At 41.1% G+C, this 26,511-nt stretch overlaps 1 protein-coding gene across 4 annotated transcripts; it reads right to left on the bottom strand.

Moving 5' to 3' along the window:
• Positions 1-919: 919 nt before the first annotated feature.
• Positions 920-25,508, bottom strand: rnf111 (ring finger protein 111). 4 transcript variants are annotated; one of them, XM_068730506.1, is made up of 16 exons: positions 25,422-25,508; positions 25,020-25,081; positions 21,258-22,217; positions 17,900-18,032; positions 11,469-11,623; positions 9,933-10,127; positions 9,308-9,696; positions 8,288-8,540; positions 6,426-6,789; positions 6,189-6,314; positions 5,910-6,027; positions 4,555-4,635; positions 3,793-3,888; positions 3,432-3,518; positions 2,913-3,016; positions 920-1,813 (listed from the first exon to the last, which is right to left on the bottom strand). In XM_068730506.1, exons 3-16 carry the CDS (start codon positions 22,132-22,134, stop codon positions 1,696-1,698), a joined length of 3,096 nt encoding a protein of 1,031 aa, XP_068586607.1. In that variant the 5' UTR covers positions 22,135-22,217; positions 25,020-25,081; positions 25,422-25,508; the 3' UTR covers positions 920-1,695. The 4 variants fall into 4 exon arrangements, with proteins under 4 accessions (XP_068586607.1, XP_068586609.1, XP_068586610.1 ...); XM_068730508.1 differs by having other exon boundaries at positions 3,432-3,515; XM_068730509.1 differs by lacking the exon at positions 3,432-3,518.
• Between the last annotated feature and the right edge of the window lie 1,003 nt (positions 25,509-26,511).

The raw sequence follows: 26,511 nt of genomic DNA, 5'->3' as shown, positions 1-26,511 counted from the left end.
AATTAGAGCACTTATTTAAACATGTTGGATTTTTATCTTTAAACTCATTCTGATTCGTGATCGTTTAAGACAAAGTGCTCTCATGACATTTCATAAAATAGATGTTTCATCAAGAACTCAACATTCACTCAAACATGATTTTCAAAGAGAACAGGAAAAAGACTCAATTAAGAGTTATCCAAGTTTATTAATATTATTTTTTTAAAACTAATATAAATCCCACAGAATATGATCCTGGTGCCTTTTAAGTCAATGAATGCATGGATACCTGCTTTAAGTACTGCATTTCAACACTCCATTCGAAATATCTTTTTTTTTTCTTTTGTAATATTCATCAGAGTGGAAATACATGGCCTCAGTCATATTCACTACTATTCTCCTACCTTTTTCTCTCTTGTGCAAGTCTATGCGAGTAAGTTAATCAACAGTATTAGTGTTTTTCTTTCAGCAGCAGCCAAAAAGGACGCTACTGCTCAACTACAGAGAGACAAAAGGGAGGGTGGATAAAATGATTTGAAGTGTGAGAACAAGCAGTAAATATTTATCCCAAAATGAGCTGTGTATTTCCCTCTGAACACACACACACACACACACACACACACACACACACACACACACACACACACACACACACACACACACACACACACACACACACACACACACACACACACACACACACACACACACACACACAGAAACTTAAAGTCAACACCACTGCCGGTATCAAATTGACCAAATGATCCCAGGTTGCAGGCTCATGTGAAATGTCTTACACACATGTAGACCTGAGATCATCTTACAGAAACCTAGTTAATCGTCACAGGCCTGTCTGCAGGGAGGAACCCCCAACAAAACGAAGAACAGATTCACAGCCGGTCCCAACAATCGCTAAGTTTAGAAAGAACAGTCAAGAGAGGGATGTGACATTCTTTTTCTTGTTCTCAAAAATACAGATGATGGTGATAACGGTGTTTTTGTCAAATGAAGGTGCTGGAGGGAGGTGTAATCGTAGCAAAGCATGTGCATATTCTGGGAAGTGAGGTGAACATTGGAGTTTATTTCCACTCTAGAAATACTGGGTGTGCACTAATACAGCAGCTGATCTGTTAACATATTTCCCTAGGTAGGAATGTCTTGATTCACTTAAAAAACATCTTTCACTAACAATCCACATCTTCTAAACAAACTAATCAATACAATGATTGGTAAAATGAATCCTGCAATGTTGTTTTTTTTTGTGTTTTTTTTACTGGAGGGTGACATTCTAGTAAAGCAAGGCATTAGGTTTACAGAAATGCATCTTTACTAGAGCAGCTATCCTCACCTGCGAGTTGTTAGGCTGTAATAAGCCAACGTTATATGTGCAAAGAAATGCATTGCAAGGAAACATGCAGAAAAACAAAACAAAAAAATGACACTTGAGGAAACAATCAAAAGCTACATAAAAGCTTTATAAATACAATAAAATCTTAAACCCTTGATGGAAAATTCTAGCTGTTGTAGTAATATGTGATAGCTGGCACTCTAGGCTCAATGCTTTTTGTCAGGTGTTTTTTTTTTTTTTAATTTTCTCGTAGTAGAGCTGCGCAGGTCATTCATGCCATCTTTGGTTGACTGCAGTACTGAAGAGAAAATTAATATGATCTCAAAATAAATTTTCAACAAAAGGGGTGGTTAGAAAAAAAAACAGCATCAACTCTCAGCAGACAGCTGCGCCTCAATGTCCACTCTGCAGATGGGGCACTTCTTATTGGTGAGGAGCCACTGATCCACACACAGCTGATGGAAAAGGTGCATACATGGTAGGCGTCTGGAGGGGAAACACAAGAGGCAAAACCAACAATGACTTGAGGCTACTGACAAATACCGACTGTGGAGCCAGAGCTTATTTCTCCGTGCCATAGAGCTCCATTGTCCAGAAACTGTTAAAAACATCCGTGAGCACCATCATTACATGTTTCTTCATTATCATGTCGGTGACGGGCTTTGTGGTTTATTTTGATCAATCTCACACTCACTGTCCTGCTGCTGTAAATGCTCATAGAGCACCACATCAATGGCTGAAAATAGTCCCCAATAAATACACTATTTGCTAATTTTTCAGCAACATTTGTCACAAACCTATACCACAGAAACAATATATTATTTGTTTCTTTATTAGGGACAAATGGGCTTGGGGCTTAATGCCAATGACAGGGTCGGGTAAACCAAAAGTACTGAGAAACAGATTTGGGTTTTGGTCAACTAATGGGATTTGTAGTCTATAAAATATCACCAACCTGATCTTTTTAAAAATGTCTCTCAAGCCTGAGCCTCAAATATCTCAGTTCTTTATACAAAACTTAAATAAGCATGTTTATTCTTCAGAGGCTGCTGCCCTCTGATCTTTCTTCAGTTTTTGCACTTTTAATAAGTAGAAATGATAAACACAAGCAAAGAGATACTTTACTAGCAAGCTAAGTTTAGCAATTATGGAAACATTTATACTTCAAACTGTAATCTGAAATCAAATAAAAAAAAAAAAAAACTACAAATTTGTGTGTTTTACCAAAACGACCACTTAAGAATAAAAGTCATATGATGTGTTATAGTTTGGAAATGTATACTCAATCATTGAAATGCTATAAGTGATGCCTGAATAATTTATTTAATTAAAAAAAGAGGATAAACCAGTGACACTCATCACATCCTTTTATACCAACAGAGGGCAGAAAAGAGTGCCAGGAGGCAGTTCCATGGGGCCGGTAATATTAAGGCACTCTGGGGTTTTTTGTTGATTACTACACCTTTGGGTTTAAAAGAATAAAAATCTCCAGAGACGGTGGCAGAATGGAGCAACTACACCTGCCATCCCACATGTCCCGCCCCTGAAAGCCTCATTGAACACACTCAGGCGGGGAGCCACTTACCTGACGTCCTCCCCCTCCTCCAGTATTGACAGACAGATGGTGCATTTTTCTTCTGTGTCTTCATCTGCCCCCTCATCTTCGTCTTGCTTAATATGCAGCTTTCTCTGTTTGTGAGAAACATTTGGAAACATGACTTTTGATATGAAGCATCGATCGGTTACATGTGGTTAATAATCCTATTAATCCACTCTCTCTTTAACACATTACACTGCTCAATTTAAACACTGTGGTGACATAACAAGTACATATTACGTTAGAATAAAAATATAGTCCCTATAAAGAACTGTTTAGAACAAACATTTCAACAGAAATACAAATTCCTTTGGGAACAGAGAGAATGGTCATTTTGTCATGAAAACAAACACTTTCTATCTGTTGTCTCTGTGCTAAACAAATACAAATTATCCAAATCAAAGCTATTCTAGAGCCGAATTCCCTGGCCCCCAAGACTAATACTAACATCTACTGTACATGTGAGCAGAGACATGTTTCCAAATTGATTTGTTCATTATTTCTCACCGATTCTGGGGTTGCGTGCATATTTTTCCCAATAGATGCCCAAGCTTCAGGGGTTAACTCTTGGTCAATGTCTCTCTCCAACACCTTCTGTATTGGGTGGCAGGGTGTTAGATTGCTTGTTTAGATACATTTGGAAACCTCTATGGAAACTTTTCCTTAACAATGTCTTCACAGCTGCAATCTAAAACACACTACAGTATTTTTGCTTAAACATCAGACGTTTTGCAATGAGCACAAAAGACCACTGCGCACTCTGTCCCAGAATAAACTGTAACAGACAAGAACAACTATATACAGTATCTGCAAAATCCAATACACAATATATACATAGCTACACACACACACTCTCATTACGGCTCACCTTCTTGTACTTGTGTGGGTAAGTGCACCTCTCTATGGTTCCCTGAGAGGCTCCTCGGTTCACAGTCCCCAATCTTTCCTCTAAATGCAGCAGGTCCTGAATGGAAGCAGTACAAACAAACCGCTATGAGAATGATGGACAGATGCACATCTTGGCTCTTTTGGATAATTCCTCTTACGGTGCACGAAACGCCAGCACACCGGGGCAGATTGGTTTCCTCATTGGTGATTTTTTTTTTTTCTGACTAAAGGTTGGCTTTTCATTCAATAATCCCTTCAGATGTAGGGGTTGAACCCTGTGACTCAGTGAGTTAGACTTGTTTATAAAATGTTTAGAGTTCAGTGTCTTGTTCAGGGAAACATTCAACACGACATTAACTTCACCCAGTGATGAAGACCGTGACATGTGGTCGAGCGCTTTAGTAAAAACTAGTAAGTGGACCTTGAGTTAAGATTTAGTCAAGATATTAAACTTTGTCTTTGTATGCACTTCCACTATGTCATTATATCCTGCTTTCCCTGTGACAGCTGAGGACTGTTTATTTTGAATACAAATAATCAAATGTGTACTCTTATTATTATTATCTTATAACAGCATGAAAATATTGATCAACCATGCGGTGTTGAGTCAAGCAATGATAAAGTTAATATTGATGATGGCAGTGATGAATGAAATGGGAATTCATTTATTTTAATTGGCCGAGTTATGTTGGGACTGATTAAAACACATTTAAAGGAACAAATAAATGAAAGCAGTCCTCACCTCATAGGTTCTTCCAAAGCCAGTCATTCTAGATGAGATGTACCGAATGTGCGGGTAGGTCACTTCAGATATGCCAGTGTGCTGTGAGGGACGAAAGAAAAACATGCACAGCACATTTTCTCAGAATTATCTCAGCATGTCTCTCTCATAACTGAATGCATTAAATCCTACTGACTCAGAGGGCTCATTTTTCATGTCAGAATTTCACAGACCTTACTTTTATTTACTCTTAAGCTTCTGGTGAGGGTTCAATATAATGCATGATATTAGTGGCTAAGCCATTTGACTTCGAGCTATGTTGTAGTATTGTATTTGAGTAACTGGCATTATCTCAAAGAATAACATTGAACCTGCATTTAAAAGAGTTCACTTCACCACATTGTTATATCATCATCTTTTAAGTTGCTATGGTGAACTTCTTATTTATCCAGCAGTTACGGAGCAACAATAGCCTGAATTTACTGTCCAATACTCTCCTTTTAACTCTTTAGTTGCTAAATGCTCCACTATGATCACCAGCTAGTCGCTAATCGGGTCTGTCTGCCGTTTGGTGCCGAGCAGTTAGTGTACATTGACGCCAACTGAACGATGCGCTGAAACTCACTATAAAGCTCGATAAAGCCGAGGCGAGCTGCAGATTTGAATACTAACTCTTTGTAGGTTCATTGTTATGACCATCTGATACATTGTTACAATAGCAATATAGATCATAGCCGCTTTAAGTTAAACTACCCTGTGTACGTGGTAGTGGCAGTTTAAAAACTGTATTTGAGTTTTAACAAGATTTTTTTCCTTTAAAATGTATTAGAAGGGCCTATGAAAGTGTTCACAAGGCAAATATGCAATGATGAAGGTCATAGATGTATACAAATTAAAACTAATGAACTCTGCCGAGCCTGTTCATCAAAATTCAATTGCATATGCTTTTGGTTCCATATTTCTACGCCCTAATTTTGAGCATGCATGCTGTGATGAACTGCAGACATGCTCAAAGCAAACTGACTTAATGTGCACTTGCATCATTGCTACAGTGGAGAACTGATTGTGGAAGACAACTAACGTTGGTATATCTGAGGGTGACCAAGTAAAAAAAGCAATAACATCAGGAAACTGTCTACTACATTTGCACAGGATCTGTCTCCAGGCTTGTGGATTTGTTGAGTGTGCACTTGAAATGCCTGATGAGCTACTATTAATTGCTACTGCATTATTCATGTGGTTAACCAAACCATCCTTGAAATAACTGATGTTATAAATAAGGGGGCCAACACCATTAATCTAAGCCAGACTTTATATAAAAGTGATTCTTTCTCATTTATGCTAATGTATGCATTTGTGCCGAGGGTTTGTCTCACCATGAAGGGGATGGGGAAGTGGTGCAGTCTGGGGGGAGGGTGGTAGTGGGGAAGGTGGGAGTGCAGGTGCCCTGAAGGGTACGGTGCCACAGTCACTCCAGCCTCGATGCCAAGCTCCCTGTTGACAAACGCATTAGTCATCATTATATCAAAACTTTCTCTGGTCGATCTAAACATAAAACCAAGGAACCATAGAGTCGCATTCAAAATGTGTAAAATCTGATTAGCTGGCATTAAACTAAAACGAGCCATCTGCCAGATCTCGTTGCCGATACTGACCATGCTGTTCTCTGCTCAGGCTGGCGAGGGTGGGAAGACATAGTTTGTGGCACATGGATGTGGTGTCCATGGCCGTAGTTGGGGTGCATTCTGTGGGGGTGTGGAGGCGGACGCTCATGTGCTCGTCTACAGGGACAGCAAAGTACAGGGTCACGCATGGAGTTTCATATTTTAAAATAATATAAATACTCAGGATGAGGGAAAAAAAAAAAACAGCTGGGTGATGGCGGTACTCACGTTGGGTGCTGCATCATCCTGCGCCTCTGGACCTCCATCCTCTGCAGTATCTCGTGCTGATGGAGTCTCTGCACCGAGGCCCCCAGCGCCGGCATGTGGTGCGGCAGGGTCTGGTGGTCCGTAGGCAGGTGCTGGGCCAGTGGGGCACTTGAACTGGAGAGGTGGTGGGTAGACAGAGGTGGGGGAGGGGCAGGGGGAACGGCGTGGCCTGCAGGGTGGGATGGCAGTGGTGGATGAAAGGTGACAGTGTGGGGGATAACGTATTCGCCTTGTGGAGGGGGCTGAGGTGTAAGTTGGGGGTTCCCATGGGAATGAGGACAGGCGGAGGAGGGCTGATGATGCAGTGAGCGTGCTAGAGAGCCATCTGGGTTTGAGGAGAGAGAAAAGGGAAAAAAAAGGAGAAAACATAATATTTAAACACGAAAGGATAAGATACTTATAAGACATTTTTGTTATTGTAAACAAATCCCATGAAAAGATCAATTCCAACAACAGGCAACAATGCACAAGTCTCTCTGTCTGTGGCACTCAGCTCCAAGTCCATTCATTCTCAGTGAAGGCAGGAATGTATACTTTCAGTATATATAAAAATCAATTTGTGAGTATTCACAGCAGCAGGAAGGTGCACACGGTGTTGACTCAAAATACTCAACATGGGCGACATTCATTGTGAACAACAAACGTGTCTAGTCCAAACAATGTGGCTCATTGATGTGTTTTAATCATTTTTGGAATCCCCAGCTTCCTCTTTTTGTCTTTGGTTGAGTGTGATGTTTTCAATGGCGCTCTACAGCATGGAGGACAAAGCTACATCAGGCTACACAAATACATGCTAAAAAGTTCAATTTAGTTTTGGCGATAGTCATTTTGTGGGATTTTGTATCATTAATGTAGAACGTCAACAGGCTTTTTACAAAACAACAGAGTTCTACATTTGTACTTTATGCCAGCAGACAAACATCTCGGCTCATCGTGGTAAGATTATGCCTTTGTAGCATTTTATGCTGTTGTTGTTGACGCAAACCTTCTCTGTTCTCTGGCAAAGACAGAAGTTCACTACTATGAGTCATCCACTTAATAAATATTCATTTGTTCTATTGTTGCAGCTCTTCTTGGTGCAGACTTCCTTGCTTCTTGTCCAAGCAGCAGCACCATGAGGAGGAGAGGCGAGCATGAGAGAGGTGAGCATGAGCACCAGCAGCAACTAACCGTCTTACTACTTCCCCACCAGAGAGCCTTGTCACACAGCTTCACTCTCCACACTGAGCTGAGTAGAATGAGCAATTAACTACTTCTGCCTGGTACAGTTCCCACAGCACTTGGCACATTAACCACCAGGCTCTGTTAATTACTATTAGCATTAGGTTTTAGAAGTGCAGCTGTCTTCCAATTTCCGCAAGCACTATGGCACTGGCACTGCAAAGAAGTGGACTCTTCAAATGCAGTAGCACACTTGAAAGTCCAACTGAAATTAGATTGTATTTGTCTGCGACAGTATATCTTATGTCGCTTATATCTTGTATCAATTTCTCCCTTTTTGGTTTCTGATTCTTTTTTTTAATTTCATGATTGCACCCCCTAGTTTTGCATTAATTCAATGGAATACTGTTGAAGTTTCTGTTTAAGTAGACGGAGACCTTATTTCTAAACAGCCAATCAAATGTTTCATAAAGCAGTAACTTCAGCGCTGTATTATAAGAAGAGGAGGTCACATTGAGCCAGATACTACTTGACCGCAAAAAGAGATGACTAAATCTGATAAAATCTGATTTTGGACTTTAAAATTCTGCTCTGAAACATTGAAACCATTAAAACAGTGGTGCATGTCCTTCTTTCTGTCCTGCATATGCCAATATACTCACAGGAGGGGTGCATGTAATGTCTGCAGGGCTGGGGCTGTGTTTGTGGCTGGGGCTGAGCCACCATGGAGGCGCTGAACGATTCCACCACAGCTGGCTGGCTGGGCCCAGGGGTGGCCTGGGACACGAAAGCAGGAGGCCGTGAGGTGGAGCCCGGGCAGCACGGGTCAAAGGCTGAGGTGCTGCCATGGAAACTAGCCCCGTTGTTTCCACCGCTCCGAACACCGCTGTTGCTCAGGTCCACTGGCAGTGTTTGCTGTGGAAGAAAGGCGGAGGAGATGTTATAGAAAGAAGAGGGATGAACTTCTCCTGTGGAATGCCGAATGAGTCACGCACTAGTCACACAGTTCAAGTCATGTACTGTATCGTGTACGATGAAGTAGTCTTTTCTGTGCTGCATTTATCTCTCCAAGTAAAAGAAAAAAAATATATATATATATAAGAGACACCTTTGTGTGTTCTGTTGCCCTCAGTCTCCTGCTAAATGCGATTTCAAGATGGAGAGTGCATCTTCATTAGATGATGCATAGTGAAGCTTTGACACAGTTAGCACATTTTTAAGTCTAAAAAGACCATTTTAGACACTTTTATACTTAAAACGTGACCGTCTGACCTCAATCAAACATTATTTATACTTTTAACAAATTTGTTTAATTACTACTCATCACAGATTAATTTTGTGTCGTGCTTTGTACACTACTTCTTAATCTTCTTTAATATTTGCTTCAAAAGCTAAATAAATAAACAACCCAGAGTGCTGAGACAACGAGGCTGACCTGCAGACAGATTTTTAGATTATATTTTGTGGAGAGAGAGTTTAGGAATTATGAAGGTTAGGAATCAATGTGGGACATTGAGCCGATATGGTATACACCTTTTTGACCGATATTATGACAATCAGCAACACCCCGAGGGATATTCTCTTCATCAGGAAGTCCCTGTTCAAGCTCACCGTTACACAATGTTAGCCGTTTAGAGGCTGCTGACCACAGTATGTTGTTACTGAATGCGGCAGAGGCATACCTGGTCATGGTAGTGGGCTGTGTTGCTGCTACTACTACTGTTGCTGCTGCTGCTGACTCCAGCACAGGATGCTGGCAGAGCACTGGGTCGCTCCACGGGGCAGCTCGGCTCTTGAAAAGGCAGGGTGCCTGGGGGCTGTGGAGCTGGGTGATGGACGTGGTGGATGAAGTGGTGAGCGTTCCCGTGGCCGTGACCGTGGCCGTGCTGAGGGCCACCGGTCTGCTGAGAGGACGACACCTGCAAGCAGCTTGAATGGGAGTGGCTCAGCGACAGGTGACCAGGGGAGGGCCCTCCACACGGGGAGTGCTGCTGGCAGCAGGATGGCAGTCTGGGCATGGCCGTGCCTGCGTTTTCTCCTGCAGTACCTGACAAACCTGGTCTGCTGTCATCTGATGAGAGTAAAAGGTATAGGATGAAACAGCAGGTTAGAAGAAGAAAAATAAAGATGACCTATGGCGACATGTGACTACACAATATAGACCACTTCACACTTTTATGTATAAACATTTTGGATAATATCAACAGCTGAAAGGAAGTAATTTTGGACCCCAACTGCCTCAGAGCAAAAGAGTTGAAATGAAATGGTCTCCAGCAGCTAGTTTCAACATGCCATGTCCTGTCTTACCCTCTGCGGCTGTGCGAGCAGAGACGCTTGGCCTCTGCGTGTGCATACTTTCAGGTATTGAGCCTGGGCAGCTAGTGGAAGGGCCTGGGGCATCATGGAGCTCTGAGGTAGAGGCATGATGGGAAGATGATGAAGAGGATGACCTGATTGTTTGAGGGTGAATGCTGCCAGAGGTTGTTGGCACAACTGAGAGATCTGTGGAGGAAAAAAAAAATGGCAGATGATGATTTAGAAGAGGAGGATTAATGTGCATTAATTGTATGACAGGTGACCAGAGTCAATGCATTCATAAATGAGAGTCATACAAGAGCACACAACTCGAGAGAGGTCTGTATCTTAAGTTTTGTTTTCCAAATCCTCCTACTATTCATGTAATTTATGTATTTATTTAACTTCAAATACATTTATAACAAAGGTTAACAAAGCCTTATTAATTCAATATAACACCATGTAGATGTACCAATTGATATTTGTAGATTAAAAGGCATGATTTTCACAATTCATGTGACAACCTCAAATCCAACTTAACACTTAGTCTGGAATAAAAACCCTCCACAGCGTGGACTGTAGCATGTGTGTACTTGTAGAGAAGAGCAGGAGAACAGCAGGCATCATTAGCATTCCAGTGTGTGCACTACATCTGCTTTTCATATTCACAAATTAATTTCCCCTCTTTCTCCTACGAAATGCAAATACTCTAATACTCACTGCTCTTCCATTTACTGTCTGTCATGGGCGTGGGCTGATAAAGAAAGTCACACAAATGCCTTTGGCTACGAAGCAAACCCCTTTTATAGCGATTAAAGTAAAATGGGGTTAATGTAGAGCAACAAACTCTGAATTCTTATTGCTGAGTGCTAAATTTATGAACATTAGAGTTAATAGTGAAAGCATAACAACAAGTTATCATGATCAAAAATATACATTTTGCCAACTGTTATTGTCAGCAGTTATTTAAAACTATAGTTCATGATTTCTCCATCTCTGGCACATATTTAGATAGAGGTCAATAAATACTTTAGTTATTGCTCATGTCACAGCAGCAGCAAGCGAACAAACTAAACCACACTGAAAGTAGTGTAAAGAAATAAAGATCAAAAACACAAGCACTATCATAAGAGGAAAAACGAATAAAGTATGCCCATTAAACATGTGCATGCATATAACGTGAAAATTGCTGTAAGCTGTGCAAAACGGATGTTATTATGAGTTATATCTACAATGTTCAGATGTACAGATGATGAATTAAAACGGAAAAACCTGAAGAAACTTTGTGGCATTAAAGTTGTTACGGTGCTTTTCTTCACCTTGTCACCATGAATTTGACGGTATGAATTCAAAGCTAATATCACAGATCACTTGAGATAGTTACAAAAGAATAGAGTCTAAGACCTCCACATATGTGCAGCAGAAGACACAGCAAAATATAAAGGCATCGCTGCTAGCAGATGACTTGAAACTATGCGTAGTTCTCATTTAAACAAACACAGTTAAAAAGTATGTGAATGAAGGATTTTCCCCTATTTTTATTCTCACCATCTTCATCGACAGTGAGATCTACCACCTCCCCAGCATTCTGACGCAGCGGTTGGATGACGGTGGAGAGTCGGTGACGTCCACGTGGCTCCTGGAGACGATTCTGGGAGCAGCTATTAGCCCAAATCCTGCCAAGTCCCGCCACTGAGCGTGACCTGTGGACATACAGACAACAACAAAAAACTATTACAGCCAACTGCAGTAGAAGAACCAGGAATATTCTCAAAGCTCAGTGAAGTATTCCCCAGACTCTCAAGCTCATTTCCAGGACAGCGGGTGCTTTGACAAAGGTAGGCAAAGAAGCAACAGCAGGCAATTCTGACAAAAGCATTTGGCTCTGGTCATAATACCCAGTGAGTACATTGGTGAAGGAAATAAATTGCCACTACACAAACTGAGTCTTCACCTTTCTTCATGGCAGACATCGTGACATAACAGGAAAAGCATTGATGTAACTACTTCCATTAACAACGTCTCTAATCTAACTGGGTATGTTGGTATAATTCCAGTGTCCTAGCTCTGGCACACATAGGTGGAACTACTTACATCCATGTTATAAATGTCCACAGTAATGAACGGTTATTGAGAGAGCTTGACTTTTTGCAGAGCTGGCACTCTGACTGCGAAGTGTCAATATCACACCTGACGCAGTTTATTTAGTTTGGGGAGCTGACGTGGCGATCAATCCAAACCAATAAGTCAATTTTAACACCGCCTTTATATTCATCACAACATTCTGACAATTTAAAACAGGAAATATTATCATAGCTCAAAGAAATGCCGGCAAAGACTTACGGTAGGTTTAGCTGAACACATCACATACACCTGAAACTGAAATGAAAATCCAAGCTTCGCTTACATTTCTTAGTTATGTATGTACATGTATATGAAGCTGCTTCATGTTCTCAAAAAAATTATGATGTAACAAAACTGTGTCTACGGTCCACACTGAGTTTTCTGTTGAGTGAGTATAGTTTTATATTTAATAACTTTAGCACATACGCGGACTTACATTGTAACTATAAATGTTTTTCGATTAGTTCTGTCAGAAACTACAGATGGCGGGTTCTCTCTGGACTGCCATCATGAAGCTCTGTCTCCAATTCCATCTAAATATCAGCGTTGTTCCCTTTTCCCTATATCTCACTGAAATGCTCTGCGCCTCTCCTGCCCTGCCTTGGGCCTTTCCTTTTTTCTGTCCTTTTAATTTTCTCTCTCAAAGGCTCCCATCACTCTACCCCTTGCTCTGTGAGACTGGAGTGAGAGCCCAGGGAATAGCTGCATTTCCCCCCACAGTGCTGTAAAGCCAGGTGATCAGAGGGAGGAGGGATGAGCCTGAGGGACAAGGGACTACTTGTGAGTGCCGTAAAGCCGGATACCATGGAGCTCTGTGGCTTGGGGAGTTCACTGTTGTTCCCTGAGAGCGTTGCACAGGAGCAGAGGGACAATGCCCTATACTGAGTGCCAAAAGCACTGCCTTGTCAACCACAGTCTTCTTCGTAGCTACGGAGCTTTTGGTTTGTCAAACTAAACCGTAGACTAGCTCAGTGACTCTTGATTAAGCCATAGAAACATAACGAATGATCAAAGTATTTCAATAAATTGTTATTGCCTGTGTTTGCAGGGACCAAAAACATACAGGTCAGGTGAATTGGAAACTTTAAGCTGGCTCTTGGTGTCATTATATAAATAGTGTTACGTGTCTCTTTTTGCGTTTCTCTGGTCTTCCCCCAATGGCTACATATCACAGTACAGGAAGAAGCAGGACTAGATAGATGGGAACTATGCACTTGATAAAGTTTGCAATTAAAAAACTAAAAAAAATAATTGTATCAAGACTTTTGTATTAGCAAAACTGACATACGTTGTTTTTTTTATGACTTTCTATTTCAAAAGTATCTCAAAAACTTCAATAACTGGAATTAAGGAACAAACACGTTTGGGGTCTTGTTGCTGGTGATCAAAATGTCAGTACATTAGTTCAAAGACTTCGATATTATACTGTATAAAAAGTGTAAATCACGCATTAATAGTCATGGATTGGTTAAATTATTGATCTATTCCTCTTTATGCTGAAAGAGTTTGGCTTTGATCACATTTCTCTGATGTGTTGAACACAGGAAATGCCATTCTCACTGCTGTTTGTGATAAGGGGGGATTCCCATCAGCTTATACTGTCTGCTTCCAATTCAATTTCCTGCGAGACATGCCGCACAATGCAAGTGCAATAGAGAAGGAGGAAGTTTATTAACTTTCATATTTCACAAATCGCTAAAGCAAACTCGTGCCCATACACATACAAACATATACACACACACACGAAACACACAGCAAGGAGGGTGGTATGCAGAGAGGGGCACATGGTGGTTGTGTTGGTGTTTAATTGGCCCGGCTCCTCAGCTCTGGGTTGATCCCAGGGAGCAGGACGAGCCACTAGGGAGAGGTTCCTAATTAAGTAGACTTGGGATTATTTTGTAAATATCTGTTTACCACCACGATCTCCTGAGGGTAGGGGGGTGAAGCCAGGAGGAAAACAATACATTGTAAACATGAACACTATGGGAATGGGTGGCTTGGTTGTGCCAAACCAAGGTGATGTGAGCCACACGCCCCAGGGAGCAGAGGAGCGCTGCAGTAACATAGAGGAAACTACTGTGGGAGGTAAAAGGAATGAGATCATAGAAGGCGGGAATAACACTGTGTACTAGTGGGTTGGGATTTAAACTTTGCAGTGATTAACATATCAAGTTTGTCTTCACAATTAAGGATACGATACTTTTTAACTCTCTGCACCATTAGACAGCTGGCTGATATAATGAGTACTGATGTTTATCACTTATATTAAAAAAAGAAAGAAAATGTATCATTGTAATTACAGAGCTGCCTTGCAAGCCCTTTTGCTTGAGCACATCTTTAACACAAGAAAATAATACTATACCAAAATAACTATAACATACCTTTTATATTTTTATATATATATATATATATATATATATATATATATATATATATATATATACATATACATTATCTTTCAATTAATTATTATATATTAATATAATACAATTTTAAAACTGTCTCACAAATGTACTTTTATTCAGCAGCACATAAGAATAAGAATAAGAATATGAAACTTTTGCAATGCAAGAGAAACATTTTGAAAATATATATTCAAAATGAAGTCTAATGTTTAAATAAGACGACATAGGCTATACATTTCATAAAGTTCCAAAGAAAAAAATGTGTTCAAATTTGACAAGTAGACCTAAAGCTGTGAAGTGAAATCTGTCTAATCTCCAGGTTGAGTGGAATCGGTTCATTTTCTAGGTTGATGGGATATGTTTGGGGATCCGTCATTCAATGCAAGAGACTTTCATACCAGTTTGTTTGAAGCCACAACATCACTTTTTATGTAGATGGAAAGGATCTACTCTGGAATCCTGATGGCGGTGTGTGTGTTGTACTCACAGAAAGTCTAATGGCATTTAAAAAGTGTCCTGTCCTGAGCTGATATGCAGAATCATTTTTTAATATCCATAACAGCTACATAATCCTTGTTTATTGTAACTCACTGCGTTTTGGGTAAAACCACAGCCAAACACGGCCCACAGTGCATTGTTAAAACACTTGATTGTTCTCATAATGCACTGCTTTGCAAGTGAGCGAACTGTGGAGCGACACAAACAAACAACTTACAGCCAGCAGAAACATTTCCACACTGACAGCACGTCACTGAGCAACGTGAGAGGAGCAGCTTCGGGTTTAATTTTGCTCCATGTCCGTACCGTACTGCTGCTGGTTGAAAACTGTATTTGAACATTCTGTACAATCTGGGGATGAAGAGAGGAGACTGTCCGAATCCTGTCCACAGCAAGTTACAGACAGACACTCCTCTGTCCACAAACATGACAGATAATACCACTACACACCAAACGAAACAGCAAAGGAAATGAGAGAATGTTCTTTATCAATGTAGGTCTGCTTGAGGCTATGAGCGCAATTCTGCAGCTGTTTTATATCGGACAACATACACTCAGTTATTAATGGAGTCTAATACTTACTATAGTCTTGCAATAACTCCTACCTCCATGAAAGTTAAAATGTTCAGTTTTTGTTGAAACTGTGCTCAACATTATGATAGTTTTGGAGGATGTAGTTCGTAGAGTTGTTGAACTGTATCGTATGACCATAAAGTTGAACTTCTCTGAAAAAGCTTCAACAAAAACTGAATATTCTAATTCTCATGAAGGTCAGTAAATACCATATTTGACTTGGTATTTCCACATGGACTAAATTAAATAAGTTGCATCAGGGGGAAGCAATCCACCAAACAATCACAAACAACAAAAATTATTTAATTATCCTCAAAATACTACAACAAAAAAAAGCCAGAGCCATGATACAGAATGTGTGTGTATATGTGCATGTGTGCACATGTATTGTTCCTATATTGACAAACACACATTCACAAATCGGACCACAGGCGGTGTGTCAACAAAGCTTTCATTGCTCATTCTGTTGGCCTCTGGTTCCTCCGCCCTCCTGCTCGCTGCTGCCCATCCCCCCCTTCAGGGAAGCTCATCCCTGCATTCTCTAGAGATCCAAGACATCTTTGACAGTCAGGAAAACAGGAAGATTAGACAAGCCGTAGCATTCCAAGCTTGGCGCAATCACTTCTGGCCAGGGAACTATTTTTCAAATATGACTAATACATTAGTATAAAGTAGAGTGGAAGGAAAGATACTGTGAGCGATACAGATAGAGGGTAACACAGAGGCAGAGGTTTGTGAATTGAGCTGCATAATTACCTACATGACAAATTAGGGGAGTGTTGAGACAGGAAGTCAATTTACGAGAAATGGGAAATAAGATTGAGGTTGAGGAAAATGTGGTGGGCTGCAGAGAATGTCAGTGGGAGCTATCTAATGTGTCGCTCTCACACTTTAAATATCTAGCAGTTCTCTGAGAAACAGTGCGCTATGTTTCAATTCTTACATTGTCCACTTATTAATCCTTTTTAAAGCCTTATTAACTATCCTATTGAAACAAGTCCACACCAGCTAGGAGGTCTATGTGATGATATGGTAGCCATGATATGGATGAGGTTATACAGTCTGTTCTGGTATAGAACGTGTTTGAAGTTACTCACTGATAGTGATTGATGAACATTGGCTCTGTGCTGATCTTGTGGTCAGAGATATCCCAGAGAGCAAGTAGCTCGTCAGACATTTTTCTCTTCAAGCTCTCATATCGTGGAATTAATTATGCACACATCACTGCCATTACCGGTGAAAAACCTCATACCCCTGTGTGTGTGTGTGTGTGTGTGTGTGTGTGTGTGTGTGTGTGTGTGTGTGTGTGTGTGTGTGTCTGTCTACTTATAATCCTAGCTGAGATGTTTTGACAATGTATATCTAATTCCCATTAAAGGAGCTAGAAGAGCATCTGAAAACACTGTACGTATTCTATCCCAAAAATTATACATACCAAATTTGTTTCACTTCCTTTCACAAGTAATAAACTAATACTGGTAGCATATTGTTTTAATATGAAATATAACTAAAGGACCCTTCAACCTGCTCAAAGTGACATTGTTTGCCTCTACCTCTCAAGCTGTCCACTGGCTAATTATGAACCTTTATTTACAGAAGCAGTTAGCTTTATTTGTGGCATTTCTAGAAAGAATTAAATAACATGGGCCCTGAGCGTGACGTGGTTACGTTGCTATAAACAACAAGGCATGCAACCTACTCTCTCTGGGCAATGTAAGCTATGGAATTCATGAGCAAAGCACCGGAGTACACTGCAACCCACCCACTCAGCGCTTCCATCCTGAGAACCATAAGCTCCTTTCACACACGCACTGCAACCCTGAACTTTTCTAGACATTCCCCAGTGGAGCTGTGTGTGAGAACGCAAATGTCCGAATCAGTTGGACCACATTAAACGTTCTTTCCACTGCCAGCTCCCGAGTTCAAAGTCAGTGTAATGTGTGTGTGAATAGAGCCGGTCATTGTCTGGAGAATTCACGGTGACCGAGTGGGCGTGTTGGTGACGGAACAATACAAACATCCAAGGGGGATGAAGAGGAGTCATTTAAATGAATGTCTAAGAAGAAAATGACAAAATCGTCAGACAAATTCAGAAAGCGGCAAAAGAAGTTACAAACCGGCCGCTGTTTTTGCATCATGTCCTGCCTCCAGCATTCTATACTCGGGGGCCACCCCTCACCTCAACCCAACGGAGTATTTCCAGTAGGTGAGAACGCATCTGGCACGGACAATCTCCTGTTGTTTGCTATACGTGTGAAAGGGAAACTCCTGACCTGATTCTCTGCATTCATAGCCCTTTGCTATACGGGGCAGTTGAGCTGATAAATGAACAGAAGCACATTTTTTTCCAACGCATGCTGAAAAATCTGAGGGTCCTACCTGAAACCGTCTCCGACTGTGACGATCTCCACCTCACTGTCTGTTGAGGTGACGTTGATCTCCTCGCTTGCAGGTACAACAGGCGCTGGAGCTGGAGTTGCCTCAATCACCACAACATCCTCATCCAGGGCACCTGAGCACACAAGATGAATTTAGTACAGAACAGACATACAATAAGAGAAAGGCAAAGAAAGCATCCAACTACAATTAAATCAACAGAAAATACAAACTTGATCAAAAACTTTATTCGACTACTCTTTATTGGATTATGACACTTTACTTTGATTAATGTGGAATTAAACGATATCACGTTATCAAATAAATAAACAACAAATAAAGACATTTAAGTCTGTGCACGCTGTCGTCTACTCTCATACAGCATGGACATGTACTCCTTTTTTAAATACAGTGCTCTCTTTCTTTTTCAATGGCAAAATCTAAATCAAAGCATGTTGTCTAACTGGCCAGATAGCATTTCTCCACTTTCATCATGCTAACAGCAGTATCTTCAGGCTCAACAGTTTAACAGGAGAAATGTAGGTCATCGGTGCTCAACTCTATTTACACTGGGATTGGCTTTTTTTTCCCTCCACCGCTCCCAAATCTGCGCTGTGATTGGTTCACTGTGCACTAGATCTCACTTTATCTCTGCCTGGGCAAAATACCATGAGAGCCCCCTCAGGTGTGTTCTCTCAGAGTAGAATAGAAGATCAGAAAGAAGAGATATGAGGGTAGTTATCTTCTCCGTGATAATAATTATAGTCGTTTTAACATTTTAGTTTGAGATTATAGCAATTTTCATAGAATGAGCACTCAGTGAAAACGTAAATATCTTGACACAAGTGTTGACTTAATGAAGATCTGTCAATATTTCATCTCCAGAGGTCCCGCATGTCTATTAATGCCACCCATATCGCACACAAGGAGCTGAGTTCATCAAAGGCGCTGCTCAAAGCAAGTTAAACTCATCAAATGCATCATTCTCCTCAGCCTTCGTAATGGAGCCGCTGCCAAGACCACTGGAGGACAATGGGGGCGATGCCTTACCAAATAGATGTTGTGTTGCGTTATTTTCTATAACTGAACTCACAGCTTAATCTACGGGCTCACTTTAGGGTTTAAGCCCAGACATAGATCTATTATTTTAGACACCCCCAGATCATAAACAGCATATAGTAGCAGACAATATAGGTTTATTTACAGCTGCCTGTTTCTAATTATTGTCACAATTTCTCCTCTATGACTCTTAAAACTTCAATGTAAATCTCCAAAAAATGTTTTATGAGGGATAGTAGATGTCATCTACACACACACACATTATATATGTGTGTGTGTGTGTGTGTGTGTGTGTGTGTGTGTGTGTGTGTGGCTAACAATATAACTAGGCTCTATGCTGCAGAAGAGTATACATTGTTTTCGTGCACATCAGTAAGTGCCTTGCCATAATTCCCCAGTGTGACTTCTATTCCAATTGTCTCCTGAGAACTGCTGCTTAGCACCCTCTGCAAGACTCAGGTGAAGCCTTCATGAGGTTACACATACAACAACACCTTACTTACAACGTGCAGAGAATTGTAAGCAATGTATGCAGTGTTTTGGTGAGGTACAAAAATACTTCACAAAATACTACTACTACTACTACTACTACTACTACTACTACTACTACTACTACTACTACTAGACCTAAGATGACTGTATATCAAACTCTGGAACAGAAATATCAAACGTCCATGTAACAACTCTGTGAAGTACAACCAGCGACTTGATTAGTCTTTGGTAACAGGACGAGCAATGTGCTTGAGACTGAACAATCATACTTATTTTAATTTAGTGTGACAAATCATCAGATTTGTGCAGTAGGATTTAAACTACTACTTCCCACATCTGCTGCAACACTGAACATCTAGAAGGCTTCTTCACCTGCCTCCATGCGTTGCCCTGCTGTAAACAAATGCCTCGTTTTCCCTGCGAGACCTGCTGTTTCTATGCAAAGCCTGTCACCAAACAGTGCCTGAGTTTTCTCCTACCTGCCTCTCACCAACAACTAACTTTCCATTCTCCCTTAGGGCCACAGCAGCAGAGATACTGCTGAGGCTAAATGGCTACATGAGGAAAACAATGAACCAGGGTGAAAGTGGGGCTTTTTAAAGGATATACCGACTTCTGTTTGTCTGTCTGTCCTGCACACTGGGCTGAGAATGAGAGCAGAAAGCTTTGGTTTAGAATTAGGAGCTGTATAAACTCGTTGCTCCAACAGGTAACAGAGGGCGTCAGTTTCCATTACAGACTGCCAGGTGTGGGGCCATGAAAAGCAGAGGGGAGTAGCTATTCCTTTATCAGCTGAGCCCTTACAAAGACATGCAGACTAAAGTCTTCTGTATGTTGCTACATTTATCGTGTTTATGGGAAACTGAAGTCAAAATACGATTTCTTACATAGAGTAGTTTTTTGTTTTTTCCCCCCCATAGACTTGGGACAATAGGTTGCCATGAAAAAGGCAAGAACTATTTGTGGGCATGTTTTCACTCCAGGAAGCAAGGTGACTTCCCTTTCTCTGGTTGCGAGCCAGACTGAAGTCACCTGGCACAGAATGAGAACCTGTAGACTCTTGATTAAGCTTCAGTAAACACACATTAGCTGAGCTTGCTTTACCATTATCACCCTTCTGCTACAGCAAATTCATTTCTGGTTGTTCAGTGAAGGGAACAGGACATCTAGGGTTTTAAAAGTTTGATAAACTTGTGTGTGTTTATGGTATTTAAATGATGACACTAACAACCATTTCTGTTATGAAAAAGTCCAGCTGCTACTGCAAGCTGCACAACACATGTCGACCTCTTCTCCGGCACAAGTCGTTTCTGTTTTGTTCTGTTCTGCTCTTCAGTGCATATTAATTCACATTGCATCAATGTTCTTCAATTAAAATGTTAATTCATGCTGGATTGTGATTTGTTTTCTGCAACTTTAGAGATCCTGAGGACATAATTTATACTGTTACAACTCTGTTACCATTCTGCCTGTTGATATTAAACCCATGTTATCTAATATAGACAGTTAGAAAAGGGACCTGATATGACGTATAAGCCATGTAAAGTTTCTTTTATTGACTGTTTATCAATAAAATTGATATATTAATAAATTTAACTGAACACATTGCATGATCTGGCCTAGTATAGTCCACAGCGTTACGGTGATCACGCTGCAATCACACAGTATTATGCTACGTAAGCCTCAATTCTTTTAACCATATGATACAGCCTACGTAACCATACCTCATGCCGTACAACAAGATATGTTGGATGAAATACAGAGATTAAAATGCAACACAAAGAAACAAATGTACTAGAGTCGTGGTTACCTGTGGCTACAGTAGCACTGTTGGGCTGGCTGCTGGTGCTGCTGACATCTACATACAGCTCGTCTTCTGCTTCAGTAGAAGTGGGGGAGGAAGAGTCACTACTCAGCTCCTCGCTAGAACTACTGGTGCTATGGAGTAGAGCATACTTCCTACGTGCAATGACTTCTCGTTTCTTCCTCTGCAGCAGTAGTCGCTCCTTTTGCTTCTGAGTCCGCTGACCCCCTCCCGGAGCCGTTTTCACAAAGCGCTTCCTATGTAGGGGCCGCCGGCTGCTCAGACAAGGCCGCTTCAGCAGCACTGGCTCAGCTTCAGACCGCACCCACTTATGGGAGCGATTCCCCCGAGTTCGGCCCAGAACAGGGTGCAGGCCAACTCCAGCGGCTCCTCCCGTTGTCAGGGCAGGAGCCTTGTGTTGGCCCCCCGTCGCTCCAGATTCCCCCTCCTCCTCTGAACTGAGAGTGTCCGAGTCCCCGAATCGCAGGCTAGAGGAAGGGGAGGAAGCACAGTCACTAAAAGAGGACTCGTGATTATGTTCATCCTCACTGGGGTGCTGTAAAAGTTCTACCCTGGGACGCTGAGGGGCCAGTGAACTCTCACTGATGTGGCCCTCCTTCAGCGAGCAGTCCGACGGCCCTGCCTGTTGACCTTTTCTTTTCCTGCGCCCAGGGAGGGTCCGTTCTGAGTCTCTGTGCGTTTCTGTGTCCCTCAGGGGCCGATGCCTGGAGTCACACAAGGTCTCAAATTCGCTGCCTGGCTTTCCAATAACCTCCATGTTGTTCGGGAAGCTCTTGGCGGCTTCCATGGGCTCTGGGTTCACCAGTGGCTCCTTCAGATGCTCCTGTCTGCTGGGGGCCTCTGACTGCACCTCACTCTTCATGGTGGCAGGTCCGTCCTCAAAGGGCAAACAGCAAGTGCACTCGCATCCGTTCCTAAGCGTCTATCCGCTGCATGTCACAAAACCTGAAGAATAAGGAAGAAAGGAAACGATTACGTGATCATGACGCAGATTAGATGATAATTGTAGTTCTCCTTACGCTGTCTTCACTGACTTGTTCAACATCAGCTCTTTAGAAAACAATTTACAGCAGAGCATATCAAAGGACCAATCAAAATGTTTATTACAGATTACTTTCTAGTATTTCAATGATTAATCTGCAGCAAACAGACCCAAACATTAATATGCCCATGACAGTACTTCAAGGTGTTCAATCCGGGGCAAAACATTCTGTCACCGACAGTCATTTGTTTGTTAGTACAAATGAAGACAGCATGACTGATGGTTGCTGATTAAAGACGTAGTATGGCTGAGTCAATACTGATGTGTTTGCCTTCTTGTTGATTTCACACAACCCATCAATCATACAGAGCTGAAAATGTGATCTCAAAAGAGGATATCCACCATCTCATGTTTGTCAACTTATGACTTTGGGACATTTCTGTCTGTATTTGTGTGTGATTATTCCAACAAATAAGTCCCAAGAGAAACAGACTCTTATGTGGCAGTGGAGGAGTTTTCACAACGGTGTAAGGTCTCCCAGAGCAACGCCAAATTCCAGCATTGCTGAAACATAGGCTAATTCCTAAATACAACAAAATGTTTGTCGCCATGTGTATTTTGGCACATGGCTGACCACACCCTCTGTCAGCCAAAAGTCAGCTGTCAATAAACCTGAAGGCTGTTTTTAATGCGATGAATACATTTTGTACATTACTGATTTCTGCTTTTAAGAGAACTGTGACAGTTTATAGGTATATACTCTTTGTCCGTTTCACATACATTGATGTAAAGTAGACTTTTTTGCAATATATCACATATACCCAATTGCCCCTGAATGGTGATATCACTGTCATCATGAGCAAGATTTTGTGATAATGCTACATGTTAGGAATCAATTCCCGTGTTTTAATGAAGTGAAATAGGGAAGTTCTTTTTTCCTGTTGTGTACAGTTCCCAGTTCAATACACCAAGGATTTGTAATAGTTCAGGCTTTATGAAGCTAATACTAATCAATCAATGCTTTGATTTGACCCAATACAGCAGATCAGATGTGTATTTTTAGGCAAACACACAGCGTTCACATGGTTGCAAACAATAAATATGATTTAAAAACATTCCAAAGCAGAAACATTATATTTGATTGTTCCTACATGGAATGATCTACATATTTAGGGATATCTCTATTGCAGATGTGTGTTACTAATCACAAAGGATGCTGCACATCTGCAGTGATGTCCACTGATCAACTGTTTTATTAATGGTATGGACAGTGTGAAGAGAAATTGCAGGCTTATGCACTATTCGCACGTGGCGAGAATGCCCACAGCCAACAAGCCAACAGCACTTCTTGATATGATGTAATCAGAAAACAAATTCATGGAGCCACTACTTCAGCAGCTGATTTAGGAAATTATTGTCCTGACTCCATCTATGTGGCCATCTGTACAAGTGATGCAGCACAACTAAAGAAAATAAATGCAATGCATTGCTCGTCTCATCCACAGCATTTGCTGAGACAACACTATTCACAACATTGAGATTCGGATGGTCTGTCAACGTTCGTATGTCATTGTATGTTCATCAAAATCAAACTTGAAAAACATAATAAACATGTAAAGATTCAAATACTGCATTAAGCCATTTAAAGACATTGTATTCCTCTGTAGGACAGTTGAGAGCAAAGTCAAGACTCATTTAGACTTTTTAAGAAAACACAGCTACACAGACATCTATAGTGTTCCCATCTCTCTGTCAAAGTCTCAGTAAAAAATGTGACACAACAACATTCCTGGTTTGCTGCAGGGTATTTGTGTTGGACTGCATTAGGTTGTACAGTTGTTCATTATGTTCCTGCGTGGTGCGATGAATTAGATATTCTGTTATAGACTGAAGCTGTAAAAAGCAATGCATTTTCATCATTCATTCACAACTCATTTCATGATAATAATTATGTAGCTGGACCTGAAGATGCAACTCCTGTGAACTGTAGCTGATGACGGCGATGACTCTTTAAAATAAGACACAAACGCTCATTCTGCTTTTATAAACAACTCACTGACAAGTGAGAGTCCTTCAGATGCCACAGAGAAAGCTGCGCAATGACATGCATGAATTCAGGGGCCTCAGAGGACAGAAGAAAAAAATCCCCCTGCACCAAGGCTGAACAACGCAAATGTCTAATAAAGAAGCCCATACAACACTAAATAATACACACTGCTGGTACTATCAGGTGCACCAATTGCAGCTACTTGTAGCAGAACATGTATGGTGCACCAGAAATGGCAACAGTAAACCAAATTGAAGATGTACGACTGAGACAGGACTGCTGAGCTGCTGCTAACGACACTCACTGTGTTCTCTGTCTGGGAAACGAACTACCAACCACTCCGACCAGGCAAGCAAAAAACACGGAGCTTCATAGATGTATTTATCCTGACAGTATCGAGCCTGAAACGGAGGCTAAGCATAGTTTCTACAACGCTTAACAATTACAATAAAGCTCGACTGCTGTCTGTCTGTCTGAGCCACAGATGCTGCTGGAGTGACTGGGGCCACACAAACTGGTGCTAATGGAGAAGCACTAAAATATGAATATCCAACGTTAGTAACTTGTGTTTAGATTATTACGATGACGAATCGAGGGGGAAACAAAGTGGACAGCTAGCCGCCTAGCCTGACACACACACACACACACACACACACACACACACACACACACACACACACAGTTAATCCAGACAGAAGACAACAAAGACAACACGTACCTGGGTCTAAGTCCTTTTTCAAACTGTGTCACCGTCCTTTCTGTAACATTTGAGGTTAAATCCTGTGGGGAAATAATGACAAACCGTTGAAAACGAGCATGTATCGCAATGATAATCCTATATGCAACTAGGCAGGCCTACAAAGACATCGCAAGCCGAGGACGTTAGTGGCTCGGATTGTGAAACTGACAACACAGTCCCGAGCTGAGCCGAGAAGCAAACTCGAAGGCAATGGGCCCTGGATGGCTACGAGCTAAGCTAACGCAAAGGCTAGTCCCACTTCACTCAGCGAATACCCGATTAAACTCAGCCATTTTGACCCACAAAGGAATCCTGTGGAATCTTAAAAGGTGGTACGATCTCTCAATTGTGTTTTTATTTGACAAGATAGAAATGTCTCACTATTCGCTCTCGACGAAGTTGCCATTCCTGCCTCTCGATGCATCCACTCTTGTTTACCCAGCAGGTCGTCTGTTCGCTGGCTTCGGATCCAAAGAGTAGTTGTGCTGACTGCCGCACGGGGGCGCCAGATCGCGACCAATCGTCAGCTACTTTACGACGCTTTACGACAGCTTGGTTTAATCCCTTATTTTTGAAGGGGTAGATATCATATTATGGATAGATACAATAAAGACTTTTGAGAGGATACGTGTTGACAAAAAATCACGAGAAGCTCTGTGTAATTATACACGTACACCCATGTACAAAAGATAATATAAATTCATCCATCATTATTTTGCATATATCACTTTACTAAATCCCAAATCGTCTATTCCAAATACTGGCGCGCCCACTAGCGGATGTGTCTGACGTGTGGAGATAAAACTAGAGCCAGTGATTGAACACAAATACAAGAACATCAAGAATGTCTAATTGCAAAAATAACATTTTTATCCATACTAATAATCGAAAGGCAACCAACGTGATCCGGAAAACGAAAGGCACAATATCTAATTAAATATGCCCGACAAATAACACATTATACATTTATCTTTTATCCACAGACACTTTCTATGATTCAAAGATTTCAATCGTCAACTTCAGCTGAACTGCTTCAAGTGCAACATTTAGAGATAACAAAAGACAGAGAACGGGTTTTTATGGGCCATGGTGCAGTCTCAACAGATTTTTAGTTGTCATTGAGAAGCAACTAATCCCACCAAGGGTTGGTTATATATATATATAACAAATCACTTAACTCACTCACTCACATACACTGACTTTTTTCATTACCACGAATATTCCCACAATGCAGAAATAAGTACATGAATAACCCAGACCACATACACGTCATTAACACTGTTTTTTTCATTTACAATAAACCCTAATTATTAAGTAATTATTAAGTAATGAGTTGTGTTTACAGAGAAACATGGTGTCTTTACAACATATGTCAGTGAAGCCACAGCTACATGTGAACCCTTAAATTGTGAGCAGTTCAATCAGAGAGGGGTTGTCCCTTCACAGATAATTTAATTTGAATAATTTTAGA

The sequence above is a fragment of the Cebidichthys violaceus genome, unplaced genomic scaffold (genome assembly GCF_023349555.1).
Source record: "Cebidichthys violaceus isolate CVI_PGR_0920_01 unplaced genomic scaffold, fCebVio1.0.p SCAF_5, whole genome shotgun sequence".
NCBI classification, from domain to species: domain Eukaryota; kingdom Metazoa; phylum Chordata; class Actinopteri; order Perciformes; family Stichaeidae; genus Cebidichthys; species Cebidichthys violaceus.
This window is presented reverse-complemented; position numbering and strand designations above follow the sequence as displayed.